Below are 17,483 nucleotides of genomic sequence, written 5' to 3' on the forward strand. Positions count from 1 at the left end.
AGTTGCAGTCCAGCATGGGGAAGGCTGGTCTGGGAAGGAGCAAGACTGCAAAGGATTTAGAACAATTGATTCCGGCAGCGGAGTCGCGAAGCAGGAGGGAGCCTACATAGTGCAGGACAGCTCAGACCAAGCGTACATAATGAGTCTACAGGTGACTCAATCCCAAGCGTCAATAATGATATAAACGTGATTACCGTATGAACTGACGTCACCAGGTAACTCCACCTCCCCCCCCCCCCGCTGACCTCGGGTAAGCCCCTTCGCGGGGAATCGGAAAGAGCGCTGGGTCTGGCGCCTGCGCGTGGGGCGGGTCGTGCGTGCAGCGGCCAGGCTGCGAGCCGGGCGCGTGGGGAAGGGGGGCGGGGCTGCTGGGGGTCGGAGAAGGGGCCGGCGAGGCTGCTGCTGGGCAGAGTGGGCGGGGTGCCGCGGTGGCGACGGCGGCTGCGCGTTCCTTGGTACGTCAGCGGCAGGATGGCTGTTGCTGCCGAAGTGGCTGTAGCAGCAGGAGCAGCAGCCTCCGGTGGCGGCTTCGCGGCCCCGGCGGTGGCTGTGGGGCGGGAGGTGGCGTAAGATGGCGGCGCTGCGGGAAGGGGGCAGGTATGGCGTGTCCTGCGGCAGAGTCACGCAGGACAATATCACGGTGCTGCATGTCAAGCTGACGGAGACCGCCTTTCGAGCATTGGAGAACTACCAGGGGAGCAAGGTGAGGAGCGCCCCGGCCACCCTGGCCTTCAGCCACCGGAGAGGGCGACGCTCCGCCTGGGCGGGGGTCGGTGACCCTCGGGGATCCCCCTGAAGGTCTCCTACAGCAGCGCGGAGGTTGAGAGCCTTTTTTTAAAATAGAGAAGTAGCTGATGCAAAGCGGCACTAATATTCCTTCAGAGGCAAAGTCTGAGTGTCTTGCCTCACCTGATGGGGCTGGAGGAAAGAAATGGTTGTGGGGAGCAACTCCGGGAGCCTCTTTTCGGTTCTGTTAAAGGGAATGATTCCCTCCGGTTTCCTTTTACGGGTGCCCGGTGCGTCAAAACCTCACTTTTCCTAAAGCAGATGGCACTCTGTCTGTTTCCCCTGTTCTTGTATTTCCCCTTCGATCTCTTTTAAAAAGAAAAGTTTTACGGAATACAAAATTTCCCGAGCCGCCGCTGCTTTCAGGCAGAGGGATATGAGGGTGGCTCTGCCTGTAGTTGATGCCAATCTTTTAAAAATGGCATTTACCCAAGAAAGTCGGCTTTCTGGATGTCGGTGCCAGCTTGTACCTCTGGAGCTGGCTGTGACCAGTGCCGGCCGTTCCCAGATGAAACCGATTCTGCTGAGCTGTCATTTATTTATGGGCTTTGCTCTTCTCCCTCTTGCCTGTCGCTGCCATTAAATGTGTGAGAGAGAAAATAGGTTGTGGGTACATTTTGGAACTAAATTTTCTTTTTGTTTTTCTGGAGCATGTAAGGTGGCTGTTTTTAAGTGACAATAGTAACTGTGACAGATTTATTGCACATCATTATAATGCTGTCAGAAATGTTAAATCTTCCTGTCATCCAAACTCCCTCCCCCCATAGGCTTTTTTTTGCCCTCTCTCCATTAACAGCTGTGAGAAATCGTAATGGGGCCAAATTCTGTCGCTCATTTGAAGTGGCATTAGCAGCTCTTCAATTTTTCAGTGCGTTATAGTTAATTTGAAAAAAGTTATAAATTCAGATGCATTAACTTCATATATGAGTATCTGTGGGGCTCTCCACGTTTAAAAAAAATATTTTGAGATGAGATCAGCAAAAAGTGACCTGTAGGATCCGTGTTAATTTTGTTTTGCAAAAGTAGGAAACAGAGTTGCTGATCTTTTTTATTATCTTACTGCAGCTTTCCAGTGGAAACTTGAGCCCTCATTTGTGTTTGTTCAAGGCACATTAAAGTTGCTGTGTGCTACTCTGTGCCCCAGCAAGGAGGATTAAGCTCTAATTAAATGGTATTTTAATAGGGAATTTCAAATTAAATTTGCTTCTCTTTCTTTTTGCCTAAGCTCCTTTTGTTACTGGCTTTCTCTGAGTGTTCAGAGAAATCTTGGGGGATTGTTGAATTGCAGAGATTCCAGGAAGAAGAGAAGGTGATCAAGAAGATCAAACTTTTTTCTTTCTTTTATTCTTAAATACTCTAGTCTTTTTGTAGTGCCAGCAGGCTTTTCTCCAAAGGGCTTTCCTTTTAAACCTTCTAAGAGCAATAGATAAGCCGAGAACGTACCCAAACCAGACAGAATTTAAATAACAGGTTCTTGACAGATGGCAGACTATTCTCCCATTCTCCGCCCTGTTTTCTCCGAGCTGTTCTTCTTGCAGAAAGATGACTCAGACATGGTTTTCTGAGAATTGACCTCTAAATTGTGCCTTTTCATATGACTAATGGTTGTTTTTCATAATAAGCAGGGTAAATCTAAAATAGTGAACAAAATAAGCCTCCTTCAATGAGTCTGACTCTTTGGTAGTTATGTAGCTGGCTGAACTTTCTTTCTATCCCCATTCAGCAAACTATAGCCACTCTGGGGTATGTATGGCATAATTGCTTAGTACATCAGCTCTTTCCCTTGTTAAGCATGAGTGGAAATTATTACTTCTGCCAAACAATCCTTACAAATCAACTTCAGATTGCAACTATAGCCATAGCATATGTTTGTTGAAGAATTGAAATTGCAGTTACTCTGTCTTATTTTACCATGAAGCTTGTATTCCAGAACAATACAGTTTCAGAAAATACTGCTTGTTGTTGTTAATGTAGCCAGCACATTCTCCTCCCTTTATTTTTTGGAACTAGGGCAGTTTAGTTAGATTTCTGAACCAAATGTTTAAAGAAGAAAATTGACCTCTAAAGTTTACACCATTACAGATGCTTTTAGTTTCTTCTATTTCAGCTAAATGAAATGTAGAACATAAAAGACCTTTCTTCCTCTGCTTGGAAAAAAAGTTAAAATTTGTATCAAGAAAAATCTAATCTTACTAGTCAGAACCCAGAAGCCTGCAAGGAACAGGGCAGGTGTTCAGTTGCACCTCGTCAATCTGTCTGAGCCCTAGAGATTAAGGAAGATTGAAGGGAAGCATAGATGTCTATAAGGGGGGAGGAGGAATTATTCCCCCCCCAATTAATTGTAGTACCCACATTCCCAGGTTTTTTTTTTAATTAATCTCTAGCTCTTCTGGAAGCCAGTTTACAAGGCAAATGCATAATCACCATTCAATCATTTTCCAACAGAAAAGCCTGTTCTGTTAATGATTGACATATACTGTCTGGAGAAGGAAGTTCACAGTTAACTTTTTTTAAAACTTCCCTTGTGGGAATGGTTTGCTGCCTATAAAAAACAATTCAGAAATCTGGATTTTTGTTTTATTTAGATTTATATAGATTTATACAGACTTGTGATTGAGCATTAGATTTTCTATCCAAAAACAAAATCTAAGAATAAAGGCAAGAATCTATAATATTTCTAACTCATATCCTTAAAAATGATGCTTTTTCTGAGTTTCTGAGGATTTTATAAAAGTATACTACAAATGCATGCAAATAGGTTAGTATTATTTTATACACATTGCCAAAAACTGGATGGTGCCTGAGAAACAGAATTATGGCAGTTCAGCAAGTAATTCAATATTATTATCCTGTTGTTGGGAGAAGATTAATGTATGACAGCACTGCAATCTACTGTGGTGCTGTTATCCAGTTTCCTAGTGTTTATGTATATTTGTGTCTATGTGCATTTTAGTAAAATATAGTTAGGCAGAGAGAATCGGAATTGATTGAAGTAACAGTGCAGTTTATCAAGGACTCAAAGGTGTGTGTGAGTGTATGTGTGTGTATACACAGATATACAGTTAAGCAAGACTGCAGGTTCGCTTTTCTCTGTTTTAATGTGTGGGGCTGAACTCCTGGTGACTTGGTGGACATGTCCATGTAGCTTGCTTGGCAAAAATACAGAAATCGTTTGCTGATGCTTGCTTCCTGGGTATGTTTTTCAACTTCCCAATCCAGCCTGCATCCTTGGTGTTTCCTGGTAGCCTCTTGTCCAAGGATGGATCAGGTCTGACTGCATAGTACTTACTTTGTCAAGATTAGCCAAGGACAGCTAGATGCTCCCTTCAGCCTGGACTACTTTTATTTTGTTCATTTTCATATTCCCTTTCAACATTTTCAGAGTGGTTTAAAATAGCACTATCGTACAGTTTAAAATGTAGTACTAAATAGAGCTGAGCAAAAGTGTGTTTGAAAGCACTGCTTTGCAAAGTATTAGTCTGATTGAAATATCCCTCCTCAAAGGGTTAAAGAAACTGCTTTGAAATGGTTACTTCAAAGACTGACTCTGATTGTCTGCACATGGATGTCCATGCACAGACAACACTTTTGTTGGTGCACTGTACAAACCTAGTACTAACTGTAAAAAGGCTATTTGTCTTGAGATTGGGGGCAGTATGCTCTAAATACCAGTTCAAGAGGAACAATAACAGGAGATAGATATTTCTCATCTGGTTGGCTGCTCTGAGTAAAAAAATGCTACGTTTTTATGGGCCTTTGCCTGATCTAGTAGGCCTGTTATGTTCTTAAATATGCATAAGATTGAATTGCTAATTTGTTAAAGTTTGTTGTACAAGCAGTATTTCTTTTTTACATTGAAATTAAAGTTGGATAGAATAAGATTAAGATATAGGTAATATAGTACAATATCTCTTTTTCATATGGGTTCACACATCTTGGTATTTTAGCTATTTATGAAAGTGAGTCTGCATTGTTTCGGGTTATTGCTAAACAGATGTGGAATTAGCCTTTTTTCTGATATAGCAAGAGAACTGATTCTTTAGTATGGGTACTGGGAATATTTCTGTGGCCAGGAGCACTCTTTTTAAAATGAAGAAGGTATGGTGTGATGCCATTAGAAGGAGTGGAACGACATTTTCTGGCCAGTGAGGTGGGGGAAGTTTAAATGCATACTGTAATTGCTGCGTTAAGCTTAGCAAATGTTCACAAACATATACACACAGAGAATACATTATATCAACAGTTTGATTTTGTCATCAAATTTCAGCCACACAATCCTGGGAATTTTGGAGCTGAAGAAATGAGGCTGGGGACTGTGTGTAGTCACAGGTTGTCCACCCCTCTTTTGGTATCCCAATTCAACTCTCTCTACTGACACAGCTGCAGAAAGAAGTTGGAAGAATTCGAATACATTTCATGAAGTTCGTTTTCTATAATAAACTAGTTAAAGGTTAGAGTTTTACCAGTTTACTGTAATTGAAAACCAAACCAACATTTTCTAGTGTTGCCCTTGAAGCCAAGCCAGATGAGAGCAGGTTTTGGCTCATGTATGTAACACTGAACTATGATTTAGCATTATATATAAAGTTGATCTTTAAGTAATGAAGTTCTTACTGTCCATTGCTTATCTGTGTCAGTGATTAAAGTTGCTTGAGTTCAATTCTAGAAATCGGCCTTTTTTGTGGGGAGGAGGGGTCGGGGAGTAGATAGCTTGTAAGTTTGAAGCTTAGGACAGGAGAGATACAAATATGAACACTGATACTGTCTTTTTAAAATAAACTTCTTATAATTGATTTTTTTCTAATAAATTAGTTTTAACAAAACCAGAACATAAAATTTTGTTTTTTACAGCTATTGAGTTATTGTTTATTGATTATTCTGAAATGTATTCATTGAGGTGCTCTGGAGGACTTTTTTAAAAGGAATAGCTAAATTGATAAATTAGTTTTAGTTATTGTTATTAGGGCTTTATAAATCCTTCGGAAGAGGTGTTCAGAATGCATAGCAGTTCATGCAAAGCACTTTTTTTTTCCTGTAAAAGAAGCTGTATTTTTTTTTCCAGGCTCACACAGCTAACCTTTTGCCTAGCAAAGCAACTACCCATGTGGAGACAGCCAGGAGTAGCTCCTAAAACTGCTGTACGAGCCTGGAAAAAGATGCAGCTGCCTTAACATTTTGAGAAGATGTGCTTCGTACACCCTCCAAGTGTTTCTAAGCATCTTTTTTGAAAAAATTACATTGCCATAATTGTTATCAAAACCCAATTAAAATAAGTATGTTTCTTTGTCTTTAATATATTTCATTAATATGAAAGGCAGCAGAAAAAATATCAGTTTTGAACAGAGGTACAATATGTGGAAATTATTTGCTCTTTTATAGTCTGAGGTTTGTGTTAATGAAAATTATGGTTCATGAGGGACAAATAATTTTTTTAACAATTAGATATTGCTATTTTGTCGTTTTCTGCATTGAGTGCAGAGCATGACTTTTAGTATTCTCGTAATAAAGCCATTCATTCAGTTTTATTATATTCATATAATTTCCAGGGGTTCAATTCACAGTTATCGGTTTCCTTTTACAACATTTAAGTAACAGATACTGTATATGTAGGTAGGTAATTAGAGAGAGATCTAGAACAGTTTAACAAACCATTTACTATCTAACATTTTTAAATGCATTTTAAATGCTATTCATTGTATGAGTATTCCAAAAGTAATGACATATGTCTAGCAGCTGTTTAAATAGATCCTGAGTTAGTTGATATTAATAGCAAATCAGGTAAGGTTCTCCTTGTCTTTTTATGAAGTCTAAACCTTTTACATTCAAACCAAATGAATTAAATTCTATTTGTTTTGCATCAGTATGGTACAGTATTTCTATTTTAACTAGAAATACAGGTAATGGTATTTCAGAGATTAGTTCCATATCTACTAAATTCTAGTAGTATTGGAAATTATTTTAGTATATAATTTCTTATGCAATCTCTTCACAGCATACTTCTAGATGTATATAGTTATCCTTTGCAATGTTTTGTTAAAATATTTTTTACATTAAGTTTTGTAATGACCTTAATTTTCTTTTTCTTTAGAATTTAATTCCTTCTCGACCTTCAATACAATTTCAGGGGCTCCAAGGGGTATGTATCTTTTTTTTTTAAAGTTACCTAGCTACAATTAAAGCAGATTATTCTAAGTAATGAGGGGCTATATCTGTTTTAAATTATTTTAAGCATTGAATAAGCTATGCATAGACATTGTGCATCTATATGCTACTGAAATTCTTGTGTGTTTGATTGTTTATACAGTCCCTGCCAGCTTCCTACAAGGAAAGTCAATGGGGAAGCTGGTGGGGAAGGTTACACCTCCTTCCCCAGCCTTCCTGCACTCTCACATGCTCACACACCCACCAGCGCCCTCCTTTCTGGGCCTCTCTGCACTCACACACACCCTGTGCTCTCTTTCTCCATCCTTCCTGCACTCCCACACACACCCACACCCACCAGCACGCTCCTTCCTGGGCCTCCCTGCGCTCACATGCACTCCGTGCCATCTTTCCCCACACGCACCTCAGCAGTCCCCTCCACCAACTTGTGTGCGGCCTTCCCCCCTCCTGTGGCACCCTTGCAGTCTTTACCTGGAACATCTTCCTCTTCCCTCCCACGGCACCCAGCAGAAGTATCTGCACATCACACCAAGCTAAACTCAAGGGCAGAATACAAATATGAGTTACAAGTGAATGTGTATCAGAGAAAAAGGGAATGGCATTTAAGGGCTTATACTACGTATTTATAACAATGATTAAGAAAACAAATATTAAAACTGGAAAATTAATGTTTTAGCCTTCATGTTTTTCAATTGCTGTACTGTAAAAAACAATTGTTTTTTCACTCAGAGGAGTTGAAAAAGACAGAAATCAAAGTATTTTTCTTTAAAAGGGGGTGTGTGGATTAAGCCATTCCAGGAATTCTGTAAAAATTAGCATGAATAATAAAAATATTTTAAATAAGCATGATTAATATTTAGCAGTGGATTTGACTGAATTTTATGGAATTTATGGAAAAGTGGTTATAGGTTTATTAGATCATACAGACGGTGTTTGTAGGAATAGTTTGTATGAATTCTAGTGGTTTATTTCTGCTATTCGGAATTTAAACTTTAAGTATAATTAACATCGTTTTCAAATATGTCACTAATACTGTGCCCAAAATCCTACATACCAATCTGCAAATTTAATATATTTTTTCTTCATTGAATGCATGCTTCTTATTTCTCATCTGGTTGGCTGCTCTTAGTAAAAAAAATGCTACGTTTTTATGGTCCTTTGCCTGATCAGTCAACAACTCTCACTTGAAAGAATAAAGCAGGATTTAAAAAAAAAAAAAAAAAGTTTCAATTCTTCAATTGAATTTGATTAGAAATGTTAGATAATTACTACCCTTAGCTTTCTGGGGTTTTTTAATATACACATTTAATTTTAATGCAAATGAATAAAACAAGTAACATTTTAAAAACAATTTAACATACATGTGTCTATCTGTGTGTGGGTTCCCACTTGCTATCTCAGTCTCTTCCTCTCACTTCAGTATTATATTTAAAGTTTTCCAAAAGAGTCCCTCTTTTGAGAGAGATGGGTGGTGATGAAATTTGATAAATAAATAAAAGTTTTGCCTGATCAAATATTCTGGACTGTGAGGCCTTGATTTATTCAGATCATAAACCCATACCACTTTGTACCTCTGTATGTACAGTAGAAGAGAAAATCAGATGTGCAGAAAAGACAAGTCAAAAGCTGGATGTGAAATATTTTGTACATAATACAAGAAAGCAGGACAGGGGATAGTTTTAATCAAAGCTGCAATTCTGTAACATGTTTAAAATCGAATTGTCATTTAGATTACAAAAGTCAAATCCATTTTTCCGTTAAAAAAAATCCAAAGTACAAAAAAATGCTAATAATTTAAGCGTAGTCTTTATAATGATAAGAAAGTAAAAGCATTAAGGCCCCTAATTTTCATGATAACCCTGTTTAGGTAAGAAAGAGGAAACCAGAGAGAGCATTTAAACGGGCATTTAAAGGGGGAAGATACCTATTAACATAGGAGCAGCACTATTCGACTATAAAACAAATTAAGACTGTTTGGGAACAGGACTTACTTTCAAAATTATCTCTTACAACAAAAATGGATTTAATAGAGGCTATAGAAGAAAAACAGATGTTAGTTGACAAAACAGAGACTGAGGCAGTCCTGGATATGGATTTGAAGCTGATCATAAAAGTGATGTGGAAAAAGATGCTAAGGATTTGAAAATGTATTTTAAAATGCCAGAATATAAGAGTGATATGGAAAAAGATGTCAAAATGAAGAGCCCAATAAAGCTAGCTGATGTCTTAATAATTAAAGGGAACATACAAATAATAAATCAGAAGAGTGACTTGGAAAGACTTTTCATTTTGGATTTACAAAAGGAGTGTGTTAATCCAATGAAGTTGTTTCTGGAAGGAGACAAACAAAAATATTGAAGCTGTTCCTGAAAGGAAACAAAGACATGATAAGAAATGAACTTGGGGGACATTATGTCAGGGCAGCCACGCTCTGAATAAGACTCAGGCTCACTTAGAAGGTCTAAGGATTTCTGGTTTTATTAGAACGGTGTGCGTGCAAAGAGATAGACGGGAATCCTTATGTGGTGACAGGGTGCCCTGTTTATAGTTTGCTGGCAGACGTTGTGCTTCTCTACCCTTGGGCCAGGACCGGATGGGTGCTTGAGACTGCGATGCGTCAGCTGATGGGCGATCCCGGCGATCTCCTTTGTCTCCCTGTCTTCATCCGGACCGGGTGCGTCCCCTGAAGGTGTTTCCCCGATCTTCCGATAGGCGTTAATTCCTGTCTGATGGGCGCTCCTATTATGTTGGATATTCCTCTGTGGACATGCGTGCCTGAGGGAGGTGTGAATGCATCCCCGGGAGGAATGGGAAGGCGTTCCCCTTACCTCTTTATGGGTGCTAAGTTTGGTCTGAAGGGCTTATCTATTGTGTTGGGGGTTCCCTTCTGGATATGGGTGCTTGAGTGATTTAGGGATTATGCTTATCCCTTCCTCTTACCTAATGTGCATGTTCCCCGTTGTGATGCACATATGCCTTGCAACGGGGAACATGACATGCTGCCCCCCAAAGAAGATCTTAGGGTGCTGGTTTGGATGGGTATGGTTCATGGAAGTTCTTTACCAACCGTTTAGCTGAGACATGTTGGGCTTGGACCCACTCTGGGTGTGGGAAATGCCTCCATTTGACAAGGTATTGTAGTGTGCCCCTTTGCCTCCTGGAATCAAGTATTTCTTGGATTTCAAAATGTTGTTGCCCATCTATCATGATGGGTGGGGGCGGGGGGGTTTCTGTGTGCCATTTTGAAGGGGTGGCTGATTTCAGGAGGGCACAGTGGAAAACTGGGTGTATGCGCCTTAGATTGTGGGGTAAGTCCAGTTTGAAAGTGACTGGGTTAATAATTTCTGTGATGGGGAATGGTCCGATAAATTTGGGTGCCAGTTTCTTGGAGGGCTGTGGGGATTTGATGAACTTAGTGGAGAGGTAGACCCTATCTCCCACTTTGTAGTTCGGTTGCGCCGCCCTGTGATTGTCTGCAAACTTCTTGTATGTTGCTTGTGCATCGGCCAGGGCTAGCTGGATGATGGGCCAAACCGTACCCAGTTGAGCTGCCCAGTCATCTGGAGAACAGGGTGGGGTGTCTGGTTGGGGCAGTTCCGGGATTGGCACAAAGTCTCTGCCATAAACCACCTTGAAGGGGGTGTGACCTGTGCTTTGGTGTACCGCGTTGTTGTAGGCCACCTCTGCAAAAGGAAGCAGGTCCACCCAATTGTCCTGTTGGTAGTTAATAAACGCCCGCAGGAACAGCTCCAGGGTAGAGTTGAGGATCTCCATAGAGCCGTCTGTGTGGGGGTGCCAAGCCGTTGACAGTGCTTGCTTCATGCCAATGAGGTTTAGGAACTCTTTCCAGAACCTGGAGGTAAATTGTGTACCCCTATCTGTCACCAACCGGTAGGGGGCGCCGTGGATTTTGTAGATATGGGTGAGGAACAGGCGTGCCAGCTGCTGTGCAGAGGGGATGGATGCACAGGGTATGAAGTGTGCCTGCTTGGAAAAATAGTCTTTTACCACCCAGATTACGGTTTTCCTTTGGCTGGGTGGCAGGTCGACTATGAAGTCCATGGAAATCTCCTCCCAGGGATGGGAGGGGCTTGCTACTTTCTGCAGCAGTCCTTGGGGTTTCCCCACCTTCCGTTTAGACCTTGCACATGTGGGGCAGGATGTTACGTAGTCCTTGACGTCTTTTCTTAGGGTGGGCCACCAGAATTGCCTCCTGATTAAGTGTAAAGTTTTTACAAACCCAAAATGTCCAGCCGTTTTATCATCGTGGGAGCGGTTTAACACCTCCGCTCTCAATGGTTCTGGTACGTATAGGGCTTTTTGTTTCCATGCGAGCCCGTTCGTAATAGATACATGGTGTTGGTTGTTTTGCAACCATGTATCTTTTTCGAGGGCTTGGGTGAGCCTTTGTTGCCAGTCCTGTGAAATTGACCTGCCCCTTCCCCCGTTTGCCGGTGGTTGCTCTGAGGCGCGTCAGGTTTTAGTCTGGCTGCGTGTGACAGCAGGGCAGCCCAGCTGTGTGTCTGTCCATACAGTCCCCACAATGTCCGGTGCTTGGCCAGCATCTTGAGGTCGTCGGGAAAGGGCATCCGTCAGGAAGTTTTTTCTCCCTGGGATGAACTTAAGTTTAAAATTGAATCTGCTAAAGAATTGCGCCCAGCATACTTGCTTTGGACTGAGGCGTTTCGGGGTGCTGAAAGCCTCCAGGTTTTTGTGGTCAGTCCAGACCTCGAAAGGGCAGGAGGCCCCTTCTAGGAGGTGCCTCCATGTTTCCAGGGCTGCCTTGACCGCGAACACCTCCTTCTCCCACACGTGCCATCTCCTTTCCGTTTCCGAGAACTTGCAGGAGAGGTACGCGCAGGGCTTCAGCTGATTGTCAAAATCGCGCTGAAGGAGGAGCGCTCTGATAGAAAAGTCTGAGGCGTCTACTTGTACGACAAAGGGTCTGGCAGGGTCGGGGTGCTGTAATACTGGCTCTGCCGTGAAGAGGCTTTTTAGGCGTTCGAAAGCCGTTTGACAATCAGCTGTCCAGTTTAACAGCGCCCCCGGGTTTCGTGATTTCCGGGTGTCTCCCAGGCCCTTTGTCCGGAGGAGGTTAGTCAGCGGCAGCACAGTTTCCGCTAGCCCCTTGATGAAACCCCTGTAGAAATTCGTGAACCCCAGGAAACTTTGAAGTTGTCTCCTCGTGCGCGGGCGCTCCCACGCCAGTATAGCCTGGACCTTACTGGGGTCCATTTCGATCCCCCTTGCCGAGATCCGGTAGCCGAGGTAGTCGATTTGCTCCTTGTGAAATTCACACTTGGAGAGCTTTGCGTATAGCTCTGCCTTGCAGAGTTTCGTGAGCACTGACTTTACAAGGCATTCGTGCTTGGCTTCGTTCTCAGAATAAATCAAAACATCATCAAGGTAAACAAGCACCCCCTTAAACAAGTGGTTGTGGACGACCTCATTGATTAGCTGCATGAACACGCCCGGTGCCCCAGCTAACCCAAAAGGCAGAGCCCGGTATTGGAACGACCCCAGCGGGCAATTGAAAGCCGTTTTCCATTCGTCCCCCTCCTTTATTCGAATCCGGAAGTAGGCTTCCCTGAGGTCTAATTTTGTGAATATTTTGCCCTTTGCGAGGTGGGCTAGAATGTCCTTTATTATGGGCAGGGGATATTTATTTGAAATGGACGCAGCATTGAGCCCGCGGTAATCTGTGCAGAGCCTGAGGGAACCGTCCTTCTTTTCCCTAAAAAGGACCGGGGCTCCGACTGGCAAGTTAGCCGGTTCAATAAACCCCCGCGCCAAATTCTTGTCAATAAAGTCCCTTAATGCCGCCAACTCCCTTTGAGTCATAGCATAAATTTTCGGCTTTGGTAAGGTTGCCCCCGGGATCAGTTCAATGGTGCAGTCTGTTTTTCTATGGGGGGGGGAGTTTGTCAGCCTCCTTTTCCCCGAAAACGTCGGCAAAGTCTTTGTATCTGGCAGGCAGGCCCTCCGGGGTTTCTGCCTCCAGGTGCATTGAGGTCGTTGTCACCCTCCCCATTGCAGCGCGGGGAACCCAATCTCCTGTGGGTGCTTTGTAACGCCCGTCCGAAAAGGTGATCTCTCTTGTCGCCCAATTTATTTGGGGGTTGTGATGCCCCAGCCAAGGGATCCCTAAGATGAGTAGAGGTTGGCCCACCGGTGCCACAATGAAGGGGAGGCTTTCCTCGTGGTTGCCGAGCCTCATCGCAACTCTCTCTGTGTATTGGGTGACCGGGCCCCCTCCCGCTGCTGATCCATCCAACTGCGTGAACACCAATTGGTGCTGAAGTGGATAGCAGCGGAGGTTAAGCGCGGCCACCAGGTCTGGGTGCATGAGGCATTTCGAACAACCCGAGTCGATCAGCGCCCAAACCTTCTCTGTTTTCCCCCCGTGGGCCAGGGTGACTCTCACATATAGGGTAGGACAGTTGTCACTCACCCCAAAGTCGTTGCGCCCTTTGTTATCGTCCACCTGTCTTTTGGCGCTCTTCAAGGCAGGTGGCTGGCGTTTCCCGCCGGTTCGTCGCTTCCGCTTCCCTCGTCATCGGTGACGTCAGGGAATTCCCTTGCCGAGGTTTCCCCCTTCGCGGCTGGCCTTTTCTTTGGCGTTGGGGTTGGTTTGTTGGGAACCTTTCCCGGGCTGTCTCTTGCCTTTGCTTTCGGGCAAGCCGCTGCCTTGTGGTTCGCCTCTCCACACTTGAAGCACTGCCCCTGGGCAAACCTGTGCTCTCGTTCCTCCCCCCAGGGTCAGGGCGCCAGTGTCACTGGAGCACTGCCGGATCGGGGTCCTCTTGCTGTTGCTGCGGGTTGTAGGGACCTCTGGACGTGCCGAAAGGTTTCTTGAGCATTCTCCACCTTTCCCGCCAGCCAAATCCATTCGTCGAGGGTGGTGGGGTCATCCCGGTTTAGCACCCATCTTAAGACGGTTAAATTAAGCCCCTCCTTGAATTTTTCTGTGAGGGTGGATTGTGACCAGTCCCGCACTTTGCCCGCAAGCGCTTGGAACTCGCTTGCGTAAGCAGCCATGGAGCGCTGTCCTTGCCTGATTTGCCGTAGTGCTCTCTTCGCTGTTTCGGTCTCGAGGGGGTCTCGGAAATGGGAGTCCAGAGCAACCAGGAACGCGTCCACATGCTTGAGCTCTGGGGCGTCTGCCTGGCATAGCTGGACGTACCAGTCAGCCGCCCTTCCCCTGAGTCTGTTGGCAATGGCGTTGATCTTTCCCTGTTCCGTCCAGAAGCAGGGTCCGTATTCAGCCATGTAGTTCCTCACGTTGATCAGGAAGAACGACAACGTGGCTGGGTCGCCGTTGAATCTTGCCGCGAGGTCTCTCACTCCCATCGTGTGGAATAATTTATACTGAAAGGAGGAACAGCATATTTGTTATTTTTTAAAAAATCAGAATGATATCCTTTTGGATGGACTTTTTGAGCTGGATATTGGGGGCATTGCTTAGTGGTACTTATGCACATATTTAAAGGGTTGGGTTATGGAGGGTGGTACAGGAGTAGCAGCTTTGGCTTGGATTCCCTGGGCGGTTTGATATCTCCATGAATCCAATAAAAGAATATATCTAGAGATCTGACATATCATATGAGGTTATCAGCCAGCTTAATTTATTCTATGGTATGCGTATCAGTACTTGGGCATAATAATGTCCGGATGAGAAGTAATAAGAGGCCCTGGCAACGGTGCCTCACATTCTCATCATCTCTTGGATTTCTGCAGTGCATTACAAATGGGGCTTCCTTTGAAGACTACTCAGAAGTGGCAGTCGATACAAAATGCAGCAGTCCTCTTTTTGGCAGGTGAGAGATGCAGCTCATATATAACACTGATGCTGTGGGCTCTGCACTGGTTGCCAGTAGGCTTCTGGATATAAATCAAAATGCTGGTTTTAACCTATAAAGCTGTATATGGTTTGACATATTTGTACCAATAGAACTGTCTGTTTCAAAAGGTTTCTTTCCATTTAGTACAACATCCAAGTAATGTTCCTCCCCTGTGGGGGAGATACCTTTGCTTTTCTGTTGTGACACCAACCCCTTGGAATAGCCTTTCTCTAGAGATCCAGAGGACACCTTTGATTCTTAGCTTTAGGGAGGCTGTAAAAATGGAGCTGTTTAGATTTGGGGAATTAAGTTCTTCTTTGGGAGGCCTAATAATATTTTTCTTGATCATGAGTTTTTACTGTAATATTAATTTCATGGTTATTAATGTATTCCTTATGAATTAAGTTATAGTTGATAATGTTGTCTGATAATTGTTTTTTAACTGTAAATGCTATAATTATTTCTAAATAAATAAATTGAATCTCAGCCTAGAAGAAAGATTCTATTGATCTGAGCTGGCCAAAGGAGGACATGGGGGCTGCCGATGTGAAGACCTGGAAGCTCCTCACAATGTACGGAGGCTTCCACTCCCAAGTCCAACATCCAGAGACTGTACACCAGCTGGAAAGAGGCCTGGTGGGGTCTGGTGAATGTCAAAGCCGCTGTCCTGGATGAAATCCAGAGCATCCAGGAGTACATCAGTAAGATAGCACCCAAAGATGAGCTGCTGAGAGAATGCATGAGGCAACAGCAGACATGGGAGGAAGATCAAGCAAAGGAAGTGTCATGATGAGACAAGACCTGCATGGGATATATGATCAACAGATAGCTGAGGTGGCTGACATTGGGAAATCCTACCAGTGGCTGGGAAGGGCCTTCAAATTCCCAGGCCTCTGGTAGAGGACCCGAGGTTGAGGAGGACACATACCACTTTTAGGGGTGAGAAGGGAAATATATAGACAGACAGACAGACACTGAGCAGTTTGGTCACATCAAACAAGTGCTTTATCAACTTCACTGAATGTCAGTACATGTCCAGATCCAATTCAAACTGTATGTATATATGTATTTGTATACAGTATGTATGTGTATATGTATATGTATATATGCTGATGCTGGGGAGAGTGGAAGGCAAAAGGAAGAGGGGCCGACCAAGGGCAAGATGGATGGATGATATTCTAGAGGTGATGGACTCGTCCCTGGGGGAGCTGGGGGTGTTGACGACCGACAGGAAGCTCTGGCGTGGGCTGGTCCATGAAGTCACGAAGAGTCGGAAGCGACTAAACGAATAAACAACAACAACATATGTATATATCTGTTTAAAACTTTAATAGTTGGGTACGACCTTGGACTGCAAGAAGATCAAACCAGTCCATCCTCCAGGAAATAAAGCCAGACTGCTCACTTGAGGGAACGATATTAAAGGCAAAACTGAAATACTTTGGCCACATAATGAGAAGACAGGACACCCTGGAGAAGATGCTGATGCTAGGGAGAGTGGAGGGCAAAAGGAAGAGGGGCCGACCAAGGGCAAGGTGGATGGATGATATTCTAGAGGTGACGGACTCGTCCCTGGGGGTGTTGACGACCGACAGGAAGCTCTGGCGTGGGCTGGTCCATGAAGTCACAAAGAGTCGGAAGCAACTAAATGAATAAACAACACAAACAACACAACTAGGTTACATCAAAGATCACATACTTACTTCCAAAATCATGCTGATAAGCTTCTGCAAGTGGGTAACATGAAGAGGGCCTTCTTACCAGTAGTATCTGATTATAAAATGCCTTTCCCAAGCTTGCTTGGTGATTTCTGTTATTTTGCCAAATCTTTTTATTTTCCCAAGCTTTCGAATCATTCATTTTGCAGTTTTGGACACTAGTGAAATTATTATTTTTTATTTACTTTATCATTCTCTGCTGTTGAGTTAACGCAACACTGAATTCTGTCATTTGTAATGTTATTTTTATATGTAGCTTCCTTTCTTCTTTGGTTTCAGTAATATCATAAGCTGTTGCAAGGATGCTCTAAATGTTAGGAACAGCTTTTGAAGTTGGCGTATTATACATACTATATATACTTTAGAACCTGTATTTCAGGTGTGCTTGTGATACTGGAGGGAAAAATAAATCTGAGGTGGGTCTGAATAAAATAGTTTTCCCTATTACACAAAATAGCACCTATAGGGACTCTAAGCTTCCTTTTCCCAGGTCTTGTCCTACTTTACTGCTAGAAGCCAGGGTTTTGCACAGATTACCCACAAGGCTGTTATTAGGTAGACTGATTTGAGGTATTGGTATCTTTTGTCTTAGCAGCTTGTTTCTTCTTGTGGCATGGTATTTGCACACATGGAAGAAATTTTCAATGTTTATTTACACATTTTTTGAATATTACTTAACAGATTTAAAATACCTGCATTGTATATGTAGTCCTGACTTACCAATCACAATTGGGACTGGCAACTCCGTCACTAAGTGACACAGTTGTTAAGTAAAGTGTCACATGACCACGCTGACTTACAACATCAGTTCCAGTTCTGGTCATTATGTGAATCACCGCAGGTCATTAAGCACATCATGTGACACTGACTTGCAACTTCCTGACAACTTCCCCATTGACCTCACTTGTCCGAAGCCAGCTGTGAAGGTTGCACATGGCAATCGCAGGATGCTGCAACTGTTGTAAATGCATGCCAG

The 17,483-nt window shown here is 43.3% G+C and overlaps 1 protein-coding gene across 2 annotated transcripts in view; it reads left to right on the forward strand.

Moving 5' to 3' along the window:
- Window positions 1-411: 411 nt before the first annotated feature.
- ELL2 (elongation factor for RNA polymerase II 2) overlaps window positions 412-17,483 on the forward strand; it is a 41,978-nt gene continuing 24,906 nt past the window's right edge. Inside the window, exons 1-3 of one of the 2 annotated variants that reach the window (XM_063295403.1) lie at window positions 591-703; window positions 5,054-5,236; window positions 6,875-6,922. Coding sequence is in view for 1 of the 2 variants with exons in the window: in XM_063295402.1 (XP_063151472.1) it covers window positions 572-703; window positions 6,875-6,922 (180 nt within the window). In the remaining variant the exon portion in view is untranslated. Of the gene's footprint in view, window positions 704-5,053; window positions 5,237-6,874; window positions 6,923-17,483 lie in introns of both variants that reach the window. The other variant, XM_063295402.1, reaches the window with a different exon arrangement.

Source organism: Candoia aspera, chromosome 2 (assembly GCF_035149785.1).
Source record: "Candoia aspera isolate rCanAsp1 chromosome 2, rCanAsp1.hap2, whole genome shotgun sequence".
In the NCBI taxonomy this organism is placed as follows: Eukaryota; Metazoa; Chordata; class Lepidosauria; order Squamata; family Boidae; genus Candoia; species Candoia aspera.